The sequence below is a fragment of the Sus scrofa genome, chromosome 2 (genome assembly GCF_054392235.1).
Source record: "Sus scrofa isolate SSC_HxYL_T2T_F1_AM1 chromosome 2, Sscrofa_HxYL_maternal_Yorkshire_Landrace_v2.0, whole genome shotgun sequence".
NCBI classification, from domain to species: Eukaryota; Metazoa; Chordata; class Mammalia; order Artiodactyla; family Suidae; genus Sus; species Sus scrofa.
The window spans coordinates 16,625,095-16,643,017 of record NC_139384.1 but is presented as its reverse complement, the minus strand read 5'-3'; the positions used below and the strand labels follow the sequence as shown (position 1 = coordinate 16,643,017).

The following is a 17,923-nucleotide window of genomic DNA, read 5'->3' as shown; positions in this document are numbered from 1 at the left end:
TGTTGTAGCTTGCAGGGGTAGCAGTGTCTATTACAGTCCCTCCTGAGAGCAGGTAGCTTTGAGGGCTAATTTTCATAGCTTGCTATGTCAGCAGTCTCTTCTGCTGCCCCCTCCCTTTGCCTGGAAGGCTCCACTGCTCTCTGTAGGTATAGGAGTAGGTGCCACTGTTCTGCTAGCACTCCCCTTGCTTGGCCACTCTAGGGATCTCTCTCTAAAGCCTCAGGGGTTGGGGGCTTTTCCCTAATTATGGCTCACAGGCTTTCTCTGTAGCTGAAGGATGTGTGTTTCTAGTGGTCCCTTCCCCTGCCTTACTGCTGGGTGGAATGCCTTTGTAGATGCTATGGGTTAGAAGGTGTGTTAATGGGCCTTTCCCAGCTCCCTTGGTGTGAAATGAGTGCCACTAATATGGGCCTTTGCAGGGCCACTGGCAGGGACCCTGCAACTTGTGCTTTTCTCCAGTCGGGGAGCCCATATCTCAGGCAGGATGCAGACACTGGTAGCCCTCTCATAGGAGTGGGCATTGTCACTGGCAGCTCTTCTGGTGCTGATTGGGCAATGCTGGTGCAAGTGTCTGAAGAGTCTCTGGGTAGAGCCAAGACACCTATGCTTGCCTTGCTTGAGAAGATTACTGGTCTCACAGGGAATGGGCACTGCCCCTGGCATCTCTTCTGGGGCTGACTGGGCACCACTAGCATGAGCCTCTTCAGATCCCTGTATTTTCCCTGATCAGCAAGGAGTGGGCACAGGCAGCCAGCCCTCCTTTCATGAATGGGCTCTTCTGCAGTTGGTCTTGCCTCTGCTTAGATGCTCTCCACTGTGGTTGCCCTACACTCTAGTCCCTCCAGGCTATTTCCTCACGACCAATCCTGTCTTTATCCCCATGTTGCCAGCTCCAGCTCCCTCTTTGGGTCTGATCACTAAGGTCAACGTTTTAGTTTCCAACACTTGCTGGCACCCACGTACAGTTGCCCATTGCCTATAGCATGACCATTTGTGGAGAACCATTTCCTTTTTAACTGACTCACGCCATCTGTCTAGAGTTCCTCCCCCTTTTCTGGTGGATGTTCCTGTTGCTGGGGGAAATTGCTAGGGTGTAGGAGCTATTCCTCTTTCAGCTCCCTCCTGGGAGAGCAGGTCCCATCTCCTTTCCTTTTGCTTATTTTTTCTCTTGTTCTTCTTCTTTCCTCTTTCTCTTATCCTATCTGTTTGTGTAACATCTTTCTTGGTCTATCATAATTTTGAGTTCTTTTGTCAGTTTTTCTCAAATTTTCTGTGCCAATACTTACACATGTAGTTCTATTTTCAATCTATTTATGGGAGTATGTGAGCCTTACATCCTGCTATTCCACCATTGTACACCCTTCTCCCTCTTAAAAATATTTTTCCTCTCATATTCATTGCACTCTTTTCCACAAGAACCAAATATGACAACAACCTAAATGTTCATCATAGGATAATGGATAAAGAAGATGCAAGATATACATGAAATAGAACATTATTAGGCCGTAGAATGAAGGAAATCCTACCTTCTGGGACCCCATGGATGGAATTTGAAGCCTAAGTGAAATAAGTCAGATGCAAAAGACAAAGTATATGTTTTTATTTATATGCAGCATCTGAAAAAGCCAACCTCAGAAACAGAAGAATGGCAGTTTCCAGGTGTTGAGCGGTGGAAAGGGAAGATATTAGTTCAAGGATACAAACCCCCACCTATAAAATGGATAAGTTCTGAGGGTCTCATGTGCAGCATGGGGGCTATAGCTAACAAAAAGGTATTATATATTTGAAGGTTGTTAAGAGAGTAGATCTTAAATGTTATCACCACATGCACATACACAATGTCATTAATGCGGTGGGGTATTAATTAAACTTATTTGATGCTCATTTTCTAATATGTACCTATATCAAATCATCACATTATATACCTTATAGTTACATATGTTAGATGTTAATATCTCAATAAAGCTAATAGAAAAACAAAGAGAAAGCAAGTCAAATGTATCTAAATGTCTAGGTAAATGTTTGATTAGATACTATCATCTTTTCCTCATTTTTCTCAAAATGCTTGGCTAACAGTCCATGCTGAACAAATACGATCAGTTGCCATATTTTTATCCCATTACCATTCAACCCTGCTTTTAAATCACAACAGACTGTACCCAGGATGATGCCTGACTGGGGGAATTAGTTACTCCACAGATTGGCCAATCACCTAAGTTTAGTCTATTCAAGGACAAACCATGTTTACTCAGATATCCTCTCTGAAATTCTGAATAGGGACCTAAGAGGCTGAAGGGAAGGGGGAGAATATTGTAAAAGACATGTGGAGAAAGAATTTGTGTCTTGACAAACCAGAGCCATATGAGAGCAGACCTTTGAAGTGAACAGAGAACATGAAGGACAAAGAGTACAAAATGTAAACCAAGGAGTTCCTCTTCAGGCTCAGTGGTAATGAACCCAAACCCAACTAGTATCCATGAGGATGTGGGTTTGACCCCTGGCCCTGATCTTTGGGTTAAGGATCCTGCATTGCCATGAGCTGTGGTGCAGGTCACAGATATGGCTCAGATCTGGCATTGTGCAGCAGCCGGTGTCTGATTTGACTCCTATCCCGGGAACTTTCATATGCCACAGGTGTGGAGCTAAAGAACAGCAAACACAACAAATGAAAAAACCCCAAATTGTGTTAATTCATAGTGATAAAAAGAACCAGACAGGAAATACCAGTTCATGGAAGACTTCCACATGTTCTTTCAAACATAGAGAAGAGTAATATGTAACTGATTTTACAGATAGAGGAAGTTACAAACATTTGAGAATGGAGATAAATAGGATAGGATAGAGGATAATAGCATGTAGTTCACCTGCAAAACTCCTGAGATGCTAAGAGCTTAGAGCATCAAGCTCCATAGAATGTAGGAGGGAAAGGCACCTTGAATCACATGAAGACTATTTTCTCTCTCTAGCCCAATTTCCCCATAGCCGGGCAACACCTCTACACCATCCCACAAAAGACTGGAGGTTTGTTTGCTTGTTTGTATACTTATTTATTTTTTAGGGCTGTGCCCATGGCAGATGGAGGTTCCCAGGCTAGTGGTCAAATCCAAGCCTCAGCTGCTGGCCTATCACAGCAATGCAGGACCCAAGCCTCATCTGCTGGCACAGTCACAGCAATGCAGGACCCAAGCCTCATCTGTGAGCTCTATCACAGCTCATGGTAATGTCAGATCCTTAACCCACTGAGCGAGGCCAGGGATCAGACCCGCAAGCTCATGTTTACTAGTTGGATTTGTTTCCCCTGTTCCACAATGGGAATTCCTATTTATTTTTAATTGAACTACAGAGTTTCAGGTATCACTGGAGAGAACAGTGATGAAATGTACATTAGCACGTACTAAGATGAAGTGAAAATCTACACACTAAATGCAAGATCCCTTTTCTCTCACTGCTCCCAGGATGTCAGCAGCCAGCATAGGTCATGATCTCACCATTTCTTGAGTGCACATAGCCCAAGTAAGTGGGTGGATTTTTTTTTTTCTTTTTTTTGAGGGGGGGTGAGAGGGGCAAAATATAAGATCTGCATTATACTGCCTAATTACCCCAAAATTATACCTACAAATATGTATACTTGGAAATTCCAAATAACTCTTTTATTTCTTCTACTTTAAATATGAAATGAAGAGTTTCTGTTTTCAGGTAAGATGGCAAAACTAGTGAATGGGAAGATGAGCAGTAGAAACTCATCTTCAAATGAAAGCAAAGGGGGACTGGATTGTTGGACCACAAATTGGGTACAGTGACTTTTTAATTTTTCTCTGTAATTTAGCTCTGACCCCAAGCCTGGAAAATGAAGGCTTGTAGTTAACATGACTCATCTTCCTACAACTTTCTAAGGTTAGTGGTCATCTATTAATATCTAATTATTCATCTATTACGACCTATATAAAGGTCCTTGCCTCATCCTTCCTGCCAAGCGACCAGTGTATTCCTGCCAATCACCTATTGTGCAGTTCTCTGCAGATTTCTAGTGAATATTCATCCCCTAGGTGCTTTTTACCATGAGAAAAAAAGGTAAACAGCAATTAGTTGTTTTATTTCCTGCATATCATAGTAAAATTACAATTAGTATTTTAGAGAAAATGAAGGAGGTACTGGGTTTTATCAGGCTCAGTTAGTTCTTGAAAACAGAGAATATATCTTTTTAAAATCAAGTTAATATTAAGGGCCCTGGTGCCTTATGATAAACTAGAATGTCATTAGTAGTTAGGGTTCTGGAGCAGACTCCTACCATAATTGTTATTCTGTGAGTGTAGATGTGATGCATGTTTTTTTATTAATTTACATTTTTTGTCTTTTTAGGGCTGACTGTTCTTTTCTCTCTTTCAAGAAAGAGGAAGCTACTTAGGACAACTAGGGCCTTGCAAGAATATTTGTGAGTTCATGCTTCTCACCCTTTTTCACACAAGTTGTGTCTATTTTAGATTTCAGAGTCCCACTCTTGCTGTATCAGACCACTGACTTCAAAAAAAAAAATCCTGTGAAGGTGTACATTCAGACCTCTTTACATTTCTCTTATCTGTAGTATAGCCTCCTAAGCAGGAATTTGATTATACATTTCTGTCTGCAAGAGATGTGGTGACAGTGACACGGGAGTTCTAAATCCAAAGCCTGTCCAGAAGACATATTATATAGAGTGCATTTGCAGAGGTACCCAGATTGGATCTGGGATACAACCCTTTTCATATTTTCCTTGTCTTGAAATAGAAGGCTTCAACTGAAACCCTATAAACTGGAATCTTTTACTATGCAAACTTTGCAAAAGCAGAAATCAAACTGTAGCAGCTGTGATCAGTGATATAAACTGCTTGAGATAGATTAGCCATGAAAAATATACAATCTAATTTTTAAAAGGTGAGGTAGGAGTTCCCACTGTGGCTCAGTGGGTTAAAAACCTAACATAGTGTCCATGAGGATGTGGGTTTGACCCATGACTTCACTCATTGGGTTAAGGATCTGGCATTGCCATGAGCTGTGGTGCACATGGCAGACAAAGCTCAGATCCCATGTTGCTGTGGTTGTGGCATAGGCCAGCAGCTGCAGCTCTGATTCAACCTCTATCTTGGGATCTTCCATTTTCTGTAGGTGAGCCCTAAAAAATAAAAAATATATAAAAAGTGATGTATATATGTCACTGGATTTCATTGTGGAAGTCACATGTTTCTGCCTCTGCACTGAGATATAAATGATGTTTTTCTCAAACTAAAAAAAAAAACTGTAAACTTCTTGGGACAATAAAGTTTATATAAATTTAATAAAATTAATACAATTTAGTAATTTTTAAATAGATGTTCCAAATAAGAAAAAAAATACTCATATCACATTTTCTATATGATTAAAATACAAATAAGGCAACAAACTGGAGTTCCCATAATGGCTCAGTGGTTAACGAACCCAACTAGCATCCATGAGGATGCTGGGTTCTATCCCCGGCTTCACGCAGTGGAATACATAGCTGGTGTTGCTGTGAACTGTGGTGTAGGTCACAGACACGGCTCGCATCCTGTGTTGCTATAGCTGTGGAGTCAGCCGAAGGATAAAGCTCCAATTCAACCCCTAGCCTGGGAACCTCCAAATAAAAAGACAAGGAGGCAAAAAAAAAAAAAAAAAAGATTCTTTATGATCATGTAACTAGAGACCATACTGTTGATGAATGCTGACAAAAGATGATGTCAATCTCCATGGTGTAAATATAATTTTTGTATATTTATAATTATATAAATATAATTTTCTAAATATCTCAGTCTTTCACAAATTATTCTCCTTTCTGGATTATATTAAAACTCACTGAAAACCATTCACATCTCTGATATAACTATTTATGTTTCAAAGCCTAAAAACTCTCCTCCTGGTTATAACATACTTTCTTTAATTGATTATTATTTTTGAATTCCCTACCATCAACTACATGTATTCTTTACTTCTAGCTCACCTGAAGATGCCTTCATTTGGGCCATTTAAGTTATAATCATAATAGCCCACTATTATAAACAAATTATTGAAATGAGTATGACTCAACAGACAAGGAAATATTTCCTCCCAAATATAAAGGGTCATTTTAAGAGCAGAAAGGATTTTTTTTACAGATAGACTATTAATATGAGTATAAGCCCAACAGTCAGAACCTCCCTAAGGAAAAAATACTCCTACAAAAGGGTGAATTTTCTCATTCTGTTCTGTCACTGTTCTAGAAGAATCTAGGTAAACATATGATAAGAATTTCCAATATAACCCCAAGAAAAAGAAGAGAGGTTTCTTAGATTAAATATATTGTCCTTTAAAATATGAAGATGCTATGCTTACTTGAACCTGGTGCTTTTTCCTGAGTCAGGAAGAACAAACAAGGTGAAGGTGCACAATGAGACACGAGACCACCATTTCTAGTAAATAAACTCTTTGGAAGGAACACCTGTCGAGCCGTGGTTATAAGCAAATAGAAGTATAACTATAAGCACAAGTCAACACACAGGGCAGTGGAAACAGGAGATCAAACCACAGGGATATCTGGCAGACCAGAGAGGCAGAGACCCAGCAGTGACCATCGAAGACAAGGTGTCTCACATGACTGTAAGACCGTCTCTTCTACATAAACTTGACTCAACACTAGCATGTGTGTTCACATGGCTTATATTCCTAAAGAAATTAATATTCACACCACATGTTAGGATTATGTTAACTCCATAAGAAAAAGATCTTATTTGGTATGGACTTCCTTTTCAGTCAATCCAAACTATGAGGAAAGCTGAAACTTCTATTCCTCTCCTGTCATCTGAAACCAACTTCTTGGTCCACAACTTCCTCATGGCATTTTTCACTTATGCCTTCCTTAGTGTATAAATCAAAGGGTTGATCAAAAGTGTTCAAAGTAAGGAGGTCGCAGACATAGCTTGGATCCACATTGCTGGACTGTGGAATAGGACAGCAGCTAGAGCTCCGATTCAACCCCTAGCCTAGGAACCTCCATATGCCGTGGGTGCAACCTACACAGCTCCAAGCAATGCTGGATCCTGAACCCATGGAGCAAGGCCAGGGATTGAACAGGCATCCTCGTGGATACTAGTTGGGTTTATTAACAGCTGAGCCATGATGGGAACTCCTTCTTTTCCATTGTTAAAAAGCACATTTCTTTGACCAGGCTTCCTCCACAAACTACCTTCAGATCTCTTCACCTTCCTTAAAAAATGAAAAAAAAAAACAAAAACAAAAAAGGAGAGAAATTGCATGCTACAAATTATTGTTTGCTATGATAAAGAGAATGCTGGAGAACCAAACAGTCATGATTTCTGTCCTCAGTGAGTATTAGTTTACAGAACTTTAAGATCTGGAGAAATGGAAATAAAACGCATGGTTTCTAGCACATTTTTCTATTTGAAATTATTCTACTCATTGGTTATGTGAATCAGGATTTACAGGTGTCTGAGTTTTAGCCACAAGTGCTAATGTGCCCCTCATACACAGAACACCCACTCACATCTTTATGAAACTCCACTCCTTTAAGTATGATTATCACTGCTATTCATGGTTTCATTTATTATTTTTGAACAAGCTTCTTGAGACCACTCTGGAATTCTTTTTGTTAGTTTAACCCTACCCAGAAAAGTGGCTCAAGTCTTTTTCTCTCTGTCTTCTTGGATGACCTTCCCCAATTTCCAAATAATTTAAACTCTCATTTACAAGATTCCCAAATCTAGTTTTAGAGTCCTGACATCCATTTCAAACCATGAAGAATCCCAAATGAGTATTTTCACACATATATCCTGTGGCTACCCGAATTTCAACCTGTCCTCATTGTCTTACTATTCATTCTCAGCTCCTCAACCATAGATACCATTACTCAGACATTCAAATCAACTTTTGTAATAATCACTTGTGAATCCTTGTTTCCACTTAGGAGCATATAAAATAATGTGTGGCAAGAGGATAAACCATGAAATGAAACAATCATGAATATCATTCTCAGGATTGAACATCCCAAATACATAACCTTGCAAGCTGCTTGACTTCTGTGCATTTCAGTTTTCTCTCACATGAAACATCACTGTTCATTCTTATCTGGTGCAATATTTATGGGAAACACAAAATGTAACTTATGTACAGTGACAAACATACAGGCTGTTGCTAAATATATGGTAAGTAAAATTATTTCAATGAAACACCTTCATTAATAAGTGTACATTTACTAACATAAGTTAGAAAAACAGTTGGATATCCATTTGAAAAAAAATATGAGATATCAATTCAGTTTGCAAAAAGAGGTGTATAGTTAATCAAGGTACTACTTGCTCTAAGTCTGTAGATCCACGTTTGGGGATGTGTGAAGCTCACAGCAGAGAAATTAATTCCAAAGCTCCACCTGACACTCCCTGGATTATACTTGCAAATAAATTACAAGGGCTATAAAATTTGTCTTCTTGGTGAAGGCAAGATGGTGGAATATTAGGGGGACATGCTCACCCTCCTGCACAAACACAACGAAAAAAAAAACACATCTACATGTTAAATGACTCACAGAGAACAGAAATCACTGGCAGAAGAACCTAAACTCCAATAATGGCAAGAATCTCATGATGTTACTGGGTAAAACAAGAAAAAAGAGTGAGCGAAGGGAATCGTGGGAGGACGGGCACTCCAGAAAGGCAACTGTGGAGGAGAAAGCGATCCCACACCCTGAAAAGTCACCTACTGGATGGAAAGATCAACCAAATCAGAGGGATCTCTAGATGCAGAGAAGAGCACAGCAGTAAGTCTGAGATCTGAAGAGCAGAGTGAGAACCGAACAGATCATCTGAACTACTGGCACAGTCACCAAAAACTGAGACACTTGGGTGGGGGCTGGGCACCCAGACCTTGGCTCTGGAGGTGAGTCTCCAGGAGCAGGCTGGGGTGGGTGGCATGGAGACTGCTTGTACTAGGAACCAGAGAGTCTGGTTGGCAGGGTAGAGACTGACTGGGGAGACCAGGAATTGGTCTGTCATGTTGGTGGGGCAGAGACTGCCTGGGAGACTACAAAGCAGAGTATCATGGGTAGAGGGAGCAATACGCCACTGTCATCACCACATTGTGGTACTGATATCAAAACAGACAGACAGACCAATGGAATAGAATAGAGAACCCACACATACACCCTGACACCTATGGTCAATTCGTCTTTGACAAAGGAGGCAAGAGCATAACACAGGACAAAGAAAGTCTACTCAGCAAGCATTGCTGCAAAACCGGGGCAGACTGCATGCAAAGCAGTGAAAGTAGAACACACCCTCCGACCATGCACCAAAATAAACTCAAAATGGTGGAAAGACTTAAATAGAAGACAAGACACCATCAAACTCCTGGAAGAGAACACAGGCAAAACACTCTCTGACATCAACCTCATGAACATGTTCTCAGGTCAGTCTCCCAAGGCAACAGAAAGAAGAGCCAAAAGAAACCAGTGGGACCTAATCAAACTGACAAGCTTTTGTGCAGCAAAGGAAACAAATACAAAAACACAATGACACCTTACAGAATGGGAGAAAAGAGTTGCAAACGATGCAACGGACAAGGGCTTCACCTCTAGGATACACAAGCAGCTTATACAACGCAACAGCAAAAAAGCCAACCACCCAATGGAAAAATGGGCAAAAGACCTGAATAGACTGTTCTCCAAGGAAGATATACAGGTGGCCAACAAGCACATGAAACAATGCTCAACACCCCTGAGTATAAGAGAAATGCAAATCAAAACTACCATGAGATACCACCTCACACCAGTCAGAAGGGCCATCATTCATAGGTCCACTAATAACAAGGGCTGGAAGGCCTGTGGGGAAAAGGGAACCCTCCCGCACTGTTGGTGGGAATGTAAGCTGGTACAGCTACTGTGGAGAACAGTTTGGAGAACCTTAGAAATCTATACCTAGAACTACCATATGACCCAGCAGTCCCACTCTTGGGCATATATTCTGACAAAAGTTTCCTTGAAAAAGACACATGCACCCGCATGTTCACTGAAGCACTACTCACACTAGCCAAGACATGGAAACAACCCAAATGTCCATTGACAGACGACTGGGCTAGGAAGATGAGGTGTGTATATATGTGCACAATGGAATACTATTCAGCCATAAAAAAGAATGACATAATGCCATTTGCAGCAACATGGATGGAAATAGACACTCTCATACTGAGTAAAATAAGTCAGAAAGAGAAAGACAAATACCATATGATATAACTTATAACAGGAATCTAATATACAGCACAAAAGAAACTTTCCACAGGGAAGATAATCATGGACTTGGAGAACAGACTTGTGTCTGCCCAGTAGGAGAGGGAGGGAGTGGGACGGATCAGGATCATGGGGTTAACAGATGCAAAATATTGCTCTTGGAATGGATCTACAATGAGATCCTGCTGTGTAGCATTGAGAACTATGTCTAGATACTTATATTGCAATAGAACAAAGGGAGGAAAAAAGTACACATGTAAGTAAAACTTGGTCCCCATGGTGTACAGTGGGAAAAAATTAAAAATTAAAAAAATAAAAATGACTTTATTATATATGGATATTAATTAAAACTGGCAAGGAAAGAAAACTTCAGAGAATTATCCTCTCTAGGATAGCAGAATCTTACATCATCATGTCTTAAAATATTCCCCCTTGAATGCAGAGAATATTTTTTCTTCAGAAATCTGTGAGAGGGCTGTGTTGACTTAAAAAAAATGCACAATGTGAAAACTGAGAATTTAGTTTTATTTTGGGCAAAATTAGGACCTAAGCCCAGGAGACATCAGCTTAGGTAGCCCAAAGAACACCCTCTGAGCAGGTGAGGCAGGGGGAAGCTAGGATATATGAGTTTTTGCAACAAAGGGAAGAAGAGACTTACATGTCACCAGAGTTACAGAAGAAGATTTACAGAAAACCTATTTCTATGGGAAGATGTAAAGGTCTGGGCTTACTGGACTCATTCCTTCAATATGTACCTCAGTTGTGGGCCAGTATTCTTTGTTTCTTTCCTGAGTTCCCTCAGGGCTCACCAGCTCACCCTTGGGAGTGACTGCATTGACTGATGACATATTTTGTTTTGTCCACTTATTACAACCTAGGAGCTCTGAAATCCTGCCCCAAAGAGAAAAGGGGAAATACCAACATATGTGTTAAAGGTGCATGCAGCCAGGCACACATTTTATGAAGTTTGCCTCTGGTGTCATGAATGTTACTACTAGTCATGAAGAGCAGACACTACCATGAAGGGCTTTAGTGTTTTTTTTTTTTTAAGAGAAATGAAGAGATGCAAGAAGTGGGCTCATAAAATCTCCTAACAATATCTATCTGAAGACCTGCTCTTCCACTTTTCCCAGAGCACAGCGTGCCTCACTCCTGGTCTTCACCCTGACCTCTGCTCAGGGTTGCTGTGGGTCTGCAGCTGAACTGGTTCATGGTTTAATCCGTGTAGAGGCAGATGGCAAGTGCTAAACTCCAGTTCACAGCTGCTGTCAAAATGGATGAGTGGAACTGGAAATTCACAGTGCCTTCCAACAAGTAAGTGACATATTATTCCAATCTTTGTACTCAGAGGGGCATCATTACAAAATAATCCACCATCACTTGCTAACATATTTCCATGCATCTTGTAATTATATTTCCCTCATACTCTGAGAAAGAAACAGGGGAAAATGAACAATGTAACATTTTTAAAAATAAGATTTACCATGAATATAAGAAATTAACAGAATGAAACATGACCATGAGGGTGGGAATGATCTTTGGAAATCAACAAATATTTATGAGCATCAGGTATGTGAAACTCATGTATTGTTGTGTGGGGACAGAAGACTTTAATCCATCAATTGTAGAATATTTTCTGGAGATGGCAGAATACAGAAATGCTTACAAATGGTTAATATATAAGATAGCTTAGCAAAAATAAGTTTTGTTAGGAACTCTGGGTACTAAAATGTTAGAAGAGATTATTCATGGTTCAAAATTAGAGTCAAGTTTAATGGAGGTATTGACCTTTACACAGCTTCTGGAGAATGCCTGGTTTTCTAGCTTCAAGTAACATCTTTGAAAGGAATATTGTCTATCACAGTGTAAATGCATTGCCCTTTCTATTCTTTCAAATGATATCATAGGATTTTGATCTGCTCTTGGCTCATGTCAAAATTTATTTTGATAAAAAACTACTTCTTAGAGAAGGATCAGAGGAAACACAACAATGAATAGTCTTAAGTCTGCAAACAATAACTGGCCTTACATTTGGAAGAGGAGTTCCTGAAAATTCTTTGAGTAAGATCCTCCCTTTTCATCAGTATTTTTGCCACATGCTGGGTTTCTTCACTTGTGAGCTTATCTACTATTGTCCCTTCAAAGTTCCTGCTCTCTGATAAGATTCTGAATAAGGAATAAATACTAATTTAATGGTATATAGGGGAATCACATGTGGGAATTATTAGTAGCGTGTGTTGAGTTTCATGGTGATCTTTTGATTCTCATATCAAGTTGTTTTCTTGGACACCTCTGGGCCAGATACTCAGGAATCACGAGATTTAGGAGAAGGAGGAACTCAAGGAGGGCACTTTTTTGTTTTTGTTGTTGTTTGGCTTTTAAAGGAATAAAATATGCAGGGACAATCTGTTCACCTTTCTGCAAAGAATGGCAAATTCTGCAGAATAATAGAGTGTAGGTTCTCCCCCAAAGATTTTTGTAACTGACTTGGGGAGGGGTGCATCATTTCAGAGAGAATCCTTATAGAAAATGCTTCTCACTGTGGTCTCCACGGAAGCATAGACTTGTAAGCATGGAAGGATCCACTGAACACTTTATATTCCACCCTTGAATATTCTCCACCGTTGCCTGATTTTCTTTCAACTCTTCTCTGTTCTTGCCACACCAAAAATAGTCTGTTTAATCTGTTTAACAATCTTGGCCATTCTAAACTTGGCTAATCTTGTTTGAAGAGTTGAGGTTAAGACTGTAATATTTAGAAGATGTGCCTTGCAGGACATTTGATCCTGTCCAAAAAGTCATAAAGACTTTTGGTTCATGCTAAAAAGGTCCTTGACATTTGAACCCAATGTCTCTCTGGACATTTTAGGTAGGACCAAATGCCCTCAATCCCAAGATGTGCTATTTTGCTGATGCTGTTTGGCCTCCAAACTAGTGTAATGTGTGTATGTGTCAGATTCTTTTGAAAATATGAGGAAAATGTCAACCATCTTTGGGAAACATAAACTTGGACATGTAGTCATATACATACTGCAAATAAATTTTTTTATCTTTTTAGGGCCACACCCATGGCATACGGATGTTCCCAGGCTAGGGGCTGAATCAGAGCTGTAGCTTCTGGCCTATACCAGAACCCCAGCAATGCGGGATCCAAGATGCATCTGTGACCAATCCACAGCTCACAGCAATGCCAGATCCTTAACCCACTGAGCAAGGCCAGGGTCTTGTGTCCTTATGGATGCTAGTCAAGTTTCTTAACTGCTGAGCCATGATGGGAACTCCAAAAGATGTTAATCAATATCGGGAAGATATGAAAAATGCAAAGCTTCTGACAGCATGTTCTAAGGGCCAAAAATTTATGTAAGAAATCTAAATGCTTCAGGTGGTCATTTGTGTAGGTATCCAGGTCCCAATTTCTTACGTTCTATTTGAAATTCACCTTTTATTTTTATTTTATTTTATTGTCTTTTTGTGTTTGCCAGGGCTGCACCTCTGGCATATGGAGGTTCCCAGGGTAGGTGTCTAATCAGAGCTGTAGCCGCTGGCCTATGCCAGAATCACAGCAACATGGGATGTGAGCCACATCTGAGACTTACAGCACAGCTCATGGCAACACCGGATCCTTAACCCATTGAGTAGGCCAGGGATTGAACCCACAACCTCATGGTTATTAGTCATATTTACTAACCACTGAGCAATGATGGGGACTCTGGAAATTCATATTCTTTTGGAGGACTTATAGCTGAGTTACTCCTTGTTCAAAATTGATCTCAGTGTTGCTGTTTTTGGCTTTCTCTAAGTAGAAGGCATGTTTTTCTGTCTACTATAATGGTAGATAGAAGACCCTACAAATTTGATACAAGACTCTATAAACTTGATCTTACTATATTTTAAGATCGGAATAGTATGACAATGATCACATAAATATGGTCATATCTTAAAGATAGTAGGGAATGTTCAATTTCAATTCAATGAACACCTACATTAAAGTAGGCAGTTAGATTCGCATTGAGGAGAAAAATATTCTGAGAATATGTAGCATTTTGATATTCTTTTTTAAGAATGAAAAGTAGAATAAGCACATGAATTCTTGTGCTGCAAGCAGTAATAATTCTTATATTGTAAGAAAAGCTATAGTGAAAGTCTTCAGAGAGCAGGAGAATGCATTTCCCTTCTCACAGGCAATCACAGGAGGCCAGCTGGACGGTTTTGTCCTAAAGTTCGAGGAAAACAGAAGCATCTAAAATAGTCCCAGGATAGAAGGAGAGGGCAGGATAAATTTGAAAATGCTACACTTACTTCTCTTTAATTCTTGGCTTCTACATTAGTTTTATTATGGAGATCATATCATTATTTTTACTAATCTTTTTGTGTGGCCCAAAAAAGCAAAAGCAAAAGAAAGAAGAAATTACACAATAGAGCCCAATATGCATTCATAAAGTTAGCAAAATTAACGAGAGTTACATCTAAGTCAGGGGGATTATTTGAAGACTGTTATGAAGAGTAGCATATTCATAAGCTTATTGAGACTCATAACAACCTATGCAGTGGTCATGAAAAATTGAGGAACAAAGAGTTAGAGAAAATTGTTAAGAAACCACAGTTAGAATGTTTCCAATGTTTAATACTCTTTTTTCTAAAATATTTCATCATATTAGATATCACATCATAAGTGAATATACTTAATTTTTTGCAGGTAAATCATTTCACATTCAACCTTTCCCTTCATTCATGAAATCATGTGGCTGAACAATAATGTGACCAAGTTCATTCTGCTTGGGTTGACCCAGGACCCTGTTAGGAAGAAAATAGTGTTTGTCACTTTCTTGATTTTCTACCTGGGGACATTGATAGGCAACCTGCTCATTATTGCTACCATCAAGACCAGCCAGACACTTGGGAGTCCAATGTACTTCTTCCTTTTCCACTTATCCTTATCTGATACCTGCTTCGCTACTTCCATAGCTCCTAGAATGATTGTGGATGCCCTTTTGAAGAATGCCACTATCTCTTTTAATGAGTGCATAATGCAAGTCTTTTCATTCCATTTCTTTGGCTGCCTGGAGATCTTCATCCTTATCCTCATGGCTGTTGACCGCTATGTGGCCATCTGTAAACCTCTGCGCTACACAACAATCATGAGTCATGGAGTCTGTGGGGTGTTGGTGGCTGTGGCCTGGGTGGGATCCTGTGTGCATTCTTTAACTCAGATTTTTCTAGCCTTGAGTTTACCATTCTGTGGTCCCAATGTGATTGATCATTACATATGTGACTTGCAGCCTTTGCTGAAACTTGCCTGTGCAGACACCTATGTGACCAACCTACTCTTGGTGTCCAACAGTGGAGCCATCTGTACAGTGAGTTTTGTCATGCTGATGGTCTCCTATGTCATCATCTTGTATTCTCTGAGAAACCACAGTGCAGAGGGGAGGAAAAAAGCCCTCTCCACCTGCATCTCCCACATCACTGTGGTCATCTTGTTCTTTGGTCCTTGCATATTTATATACACACGCCCTGCAACCACCTTCTCCATGGATAAGATGATAACTGTCTTTTATACAATTGGAACCCCTCTGCTCAACCCTCTGATTTATACGCTGAGGAATGCAGAAGTGAAAAATGCCATGAGGATGCTATGGAGCAAGACGTTGATCTCAGATGACAAAAGATGAATGGAAGTTTCAATATTTTCTTCATAGCTTAGATTGACTGAGAATCAGTCCCTCAAGAATATTATATCTTACTGTGGTATTCATTTAATCTTATCATGGGGCATGGATATTTGGTTCCTTTAGAAAAGGGAGCACTATAAACACAACAATCTTTAGTGTTCCATCAGCTTTACGTAGAGGAAGAGATGGAGTCAGGTACAAAGAGGTATGTAAGGTTCACTGCTTTAGATGCTTTTCACTACTATGTCTCTGTCTCTCTTACCTACCTAGTGTCACTTTGGTTTCATCTAGCATCTTCCATTTTTCATGATGATTTCTGGTGTTGTCTGCTTCTTGATACTGGTCTATAAGCTTATATTCATATATTAGCAGGTTTTACCTCTTTCAACTATTTCCTTTATCAAACACTGTGGTCTCATGTCTGCTCATGGACCTTTAATGTAGTAAGCAGTTCTTTCTGGTCAAGAGAAAGTATCCAATTCAAAGAACTATAGAAACTTCATGTTATAAGAGACAATATTTAATACAGTTATCTCTTTAGATAACTTCTTGAGCTTTTACTTCAAATTGTCACCTTGTGTTACCCAGTCCTTCCAGAACAGTGATAAAACACTGAGAAAATGCACACTTCTGAGGTAGGTCTTTGAACTTAAAAGGTTTGACATTTGGATTTGTAGTTAAGATAGAATTCTTTTTATAAAATCCAATTCATCACCCTAATTAGGTTCTTTTTATTTTAGTGACTGGTATTAAGGCTTCTTGCACCAGGCCAGTTATAGTAATATGTTTATAATGGGTTAATATGTTTATAGCATAGATAAACCAAATTAAGGAAGACATATTTATATGAGCTAGAAGTAGAGAGGACAAACAGGTGACGTTAGTGAATTTCAAAATGTCAACAGGATAAAACAATTAATGAGACAACACAAGGGATGATTTTTAAATTTTGAAACAGAAACATTTCCATAAATTATGAATTGACACTCTGTAAAAGGTAAAACTGTGAAAAGAGTAAAAAAGAAATCAGTGGTTGTTGGGGATTTAAGCAGATTGAGTAAAGGGATGAATCAGTTGTGTGTGGGACATTTTAAAGGAGGGAAAATCATTCTGTTTGACACTCTAAAGGTAGATACATGATATAACACACACTCTAAAGTCCATAAAACTCTACAACACAGAGTAACCCAAACCCAATTGTAAACTACAAACTTTACTAAAAATGAATATTGATTTGTCATTCATAACAAATGTATTATATTCATGATAAGTTTTTGGTAAACAGTATATTGGTGATGGGAAATCCCTGTATATATTTTTTGGTAACTTTTCTGTAAGTCTACAATTATTCTTTTAAAATAGTCTATTAAAAAGTTAGAATAATGAGAAATCTCAATTTTTCATTACCATGTTCAAAAATAGTTTATTTGAATTTTTATATGAATTCACTATGTATGTAAGTACATCTTTTATTAAGCCATACATACATATCCCCAAATATTCTATAGTTTACCCTTGTATGCTATACAACTACTATTCATGAATATTTCCTGTGTGCAAATAGGTTTTTAAAATCTTGAGCATTATTATAATGTTCTAACCATTAATTTGAATGTTGCAACATGAAAATTGACATGAAAAAGTTTTCATTTCATTCTACATGATAGCCTTCAATACTTTTATTAAATTGAATTAATTAATTTGTCTATATAGGGCTGCACCCTAAATTGGAAATTTAGGCATATAGAAATTCCCAGGCTAGTGGCCAAATTGGAGCTATAGTTGCCAGACTATTCCACAGTAATCCCAGATCTTTTTGGTTTTTTTTTTTTTTTGTCTTTTTGCCATTTTCTTGGGCTTCTCCAAGGGCATATGGAGGTTCCCAGACCAGGGGTCAAATCTGAGCTGTAGCCACTGGCCTACACCACAGCCACAGCAATGTGGGATTCAAGCCGCATCTGCAGCCTACACCGCAGCTCACTGCAACACT

The 17,923-nt window shown here is 39.2% G+C and overlaps 2 protein-coding genes across 2 annotated transcripts in view; one reads left to right on the top strand and one right to left on the bottom strand.

Moving 5' to 3' along the window:
- LOC110259269 (olfactory receptor 4C46-like) overlaps positions 1 to 17,923 on the bottom strand; it is a 949,087-nt gene that overhangs the window by 366,679 nt on the left and 564,485 nt on the right. The window lies entirely within an intron of this gene.
- Positions 15,001 to 15,933, top strand: LOC146405239 (olfactory receptor 4C16-like). Its single transcript, XM_085015221.1, has one exon. It carries the CDS (start codon positions 15,001 to 15,003, stop codon positions 15,931 to 15,933), a length of 933 nt encoding a protein of 310 aa, XP_084871347.1.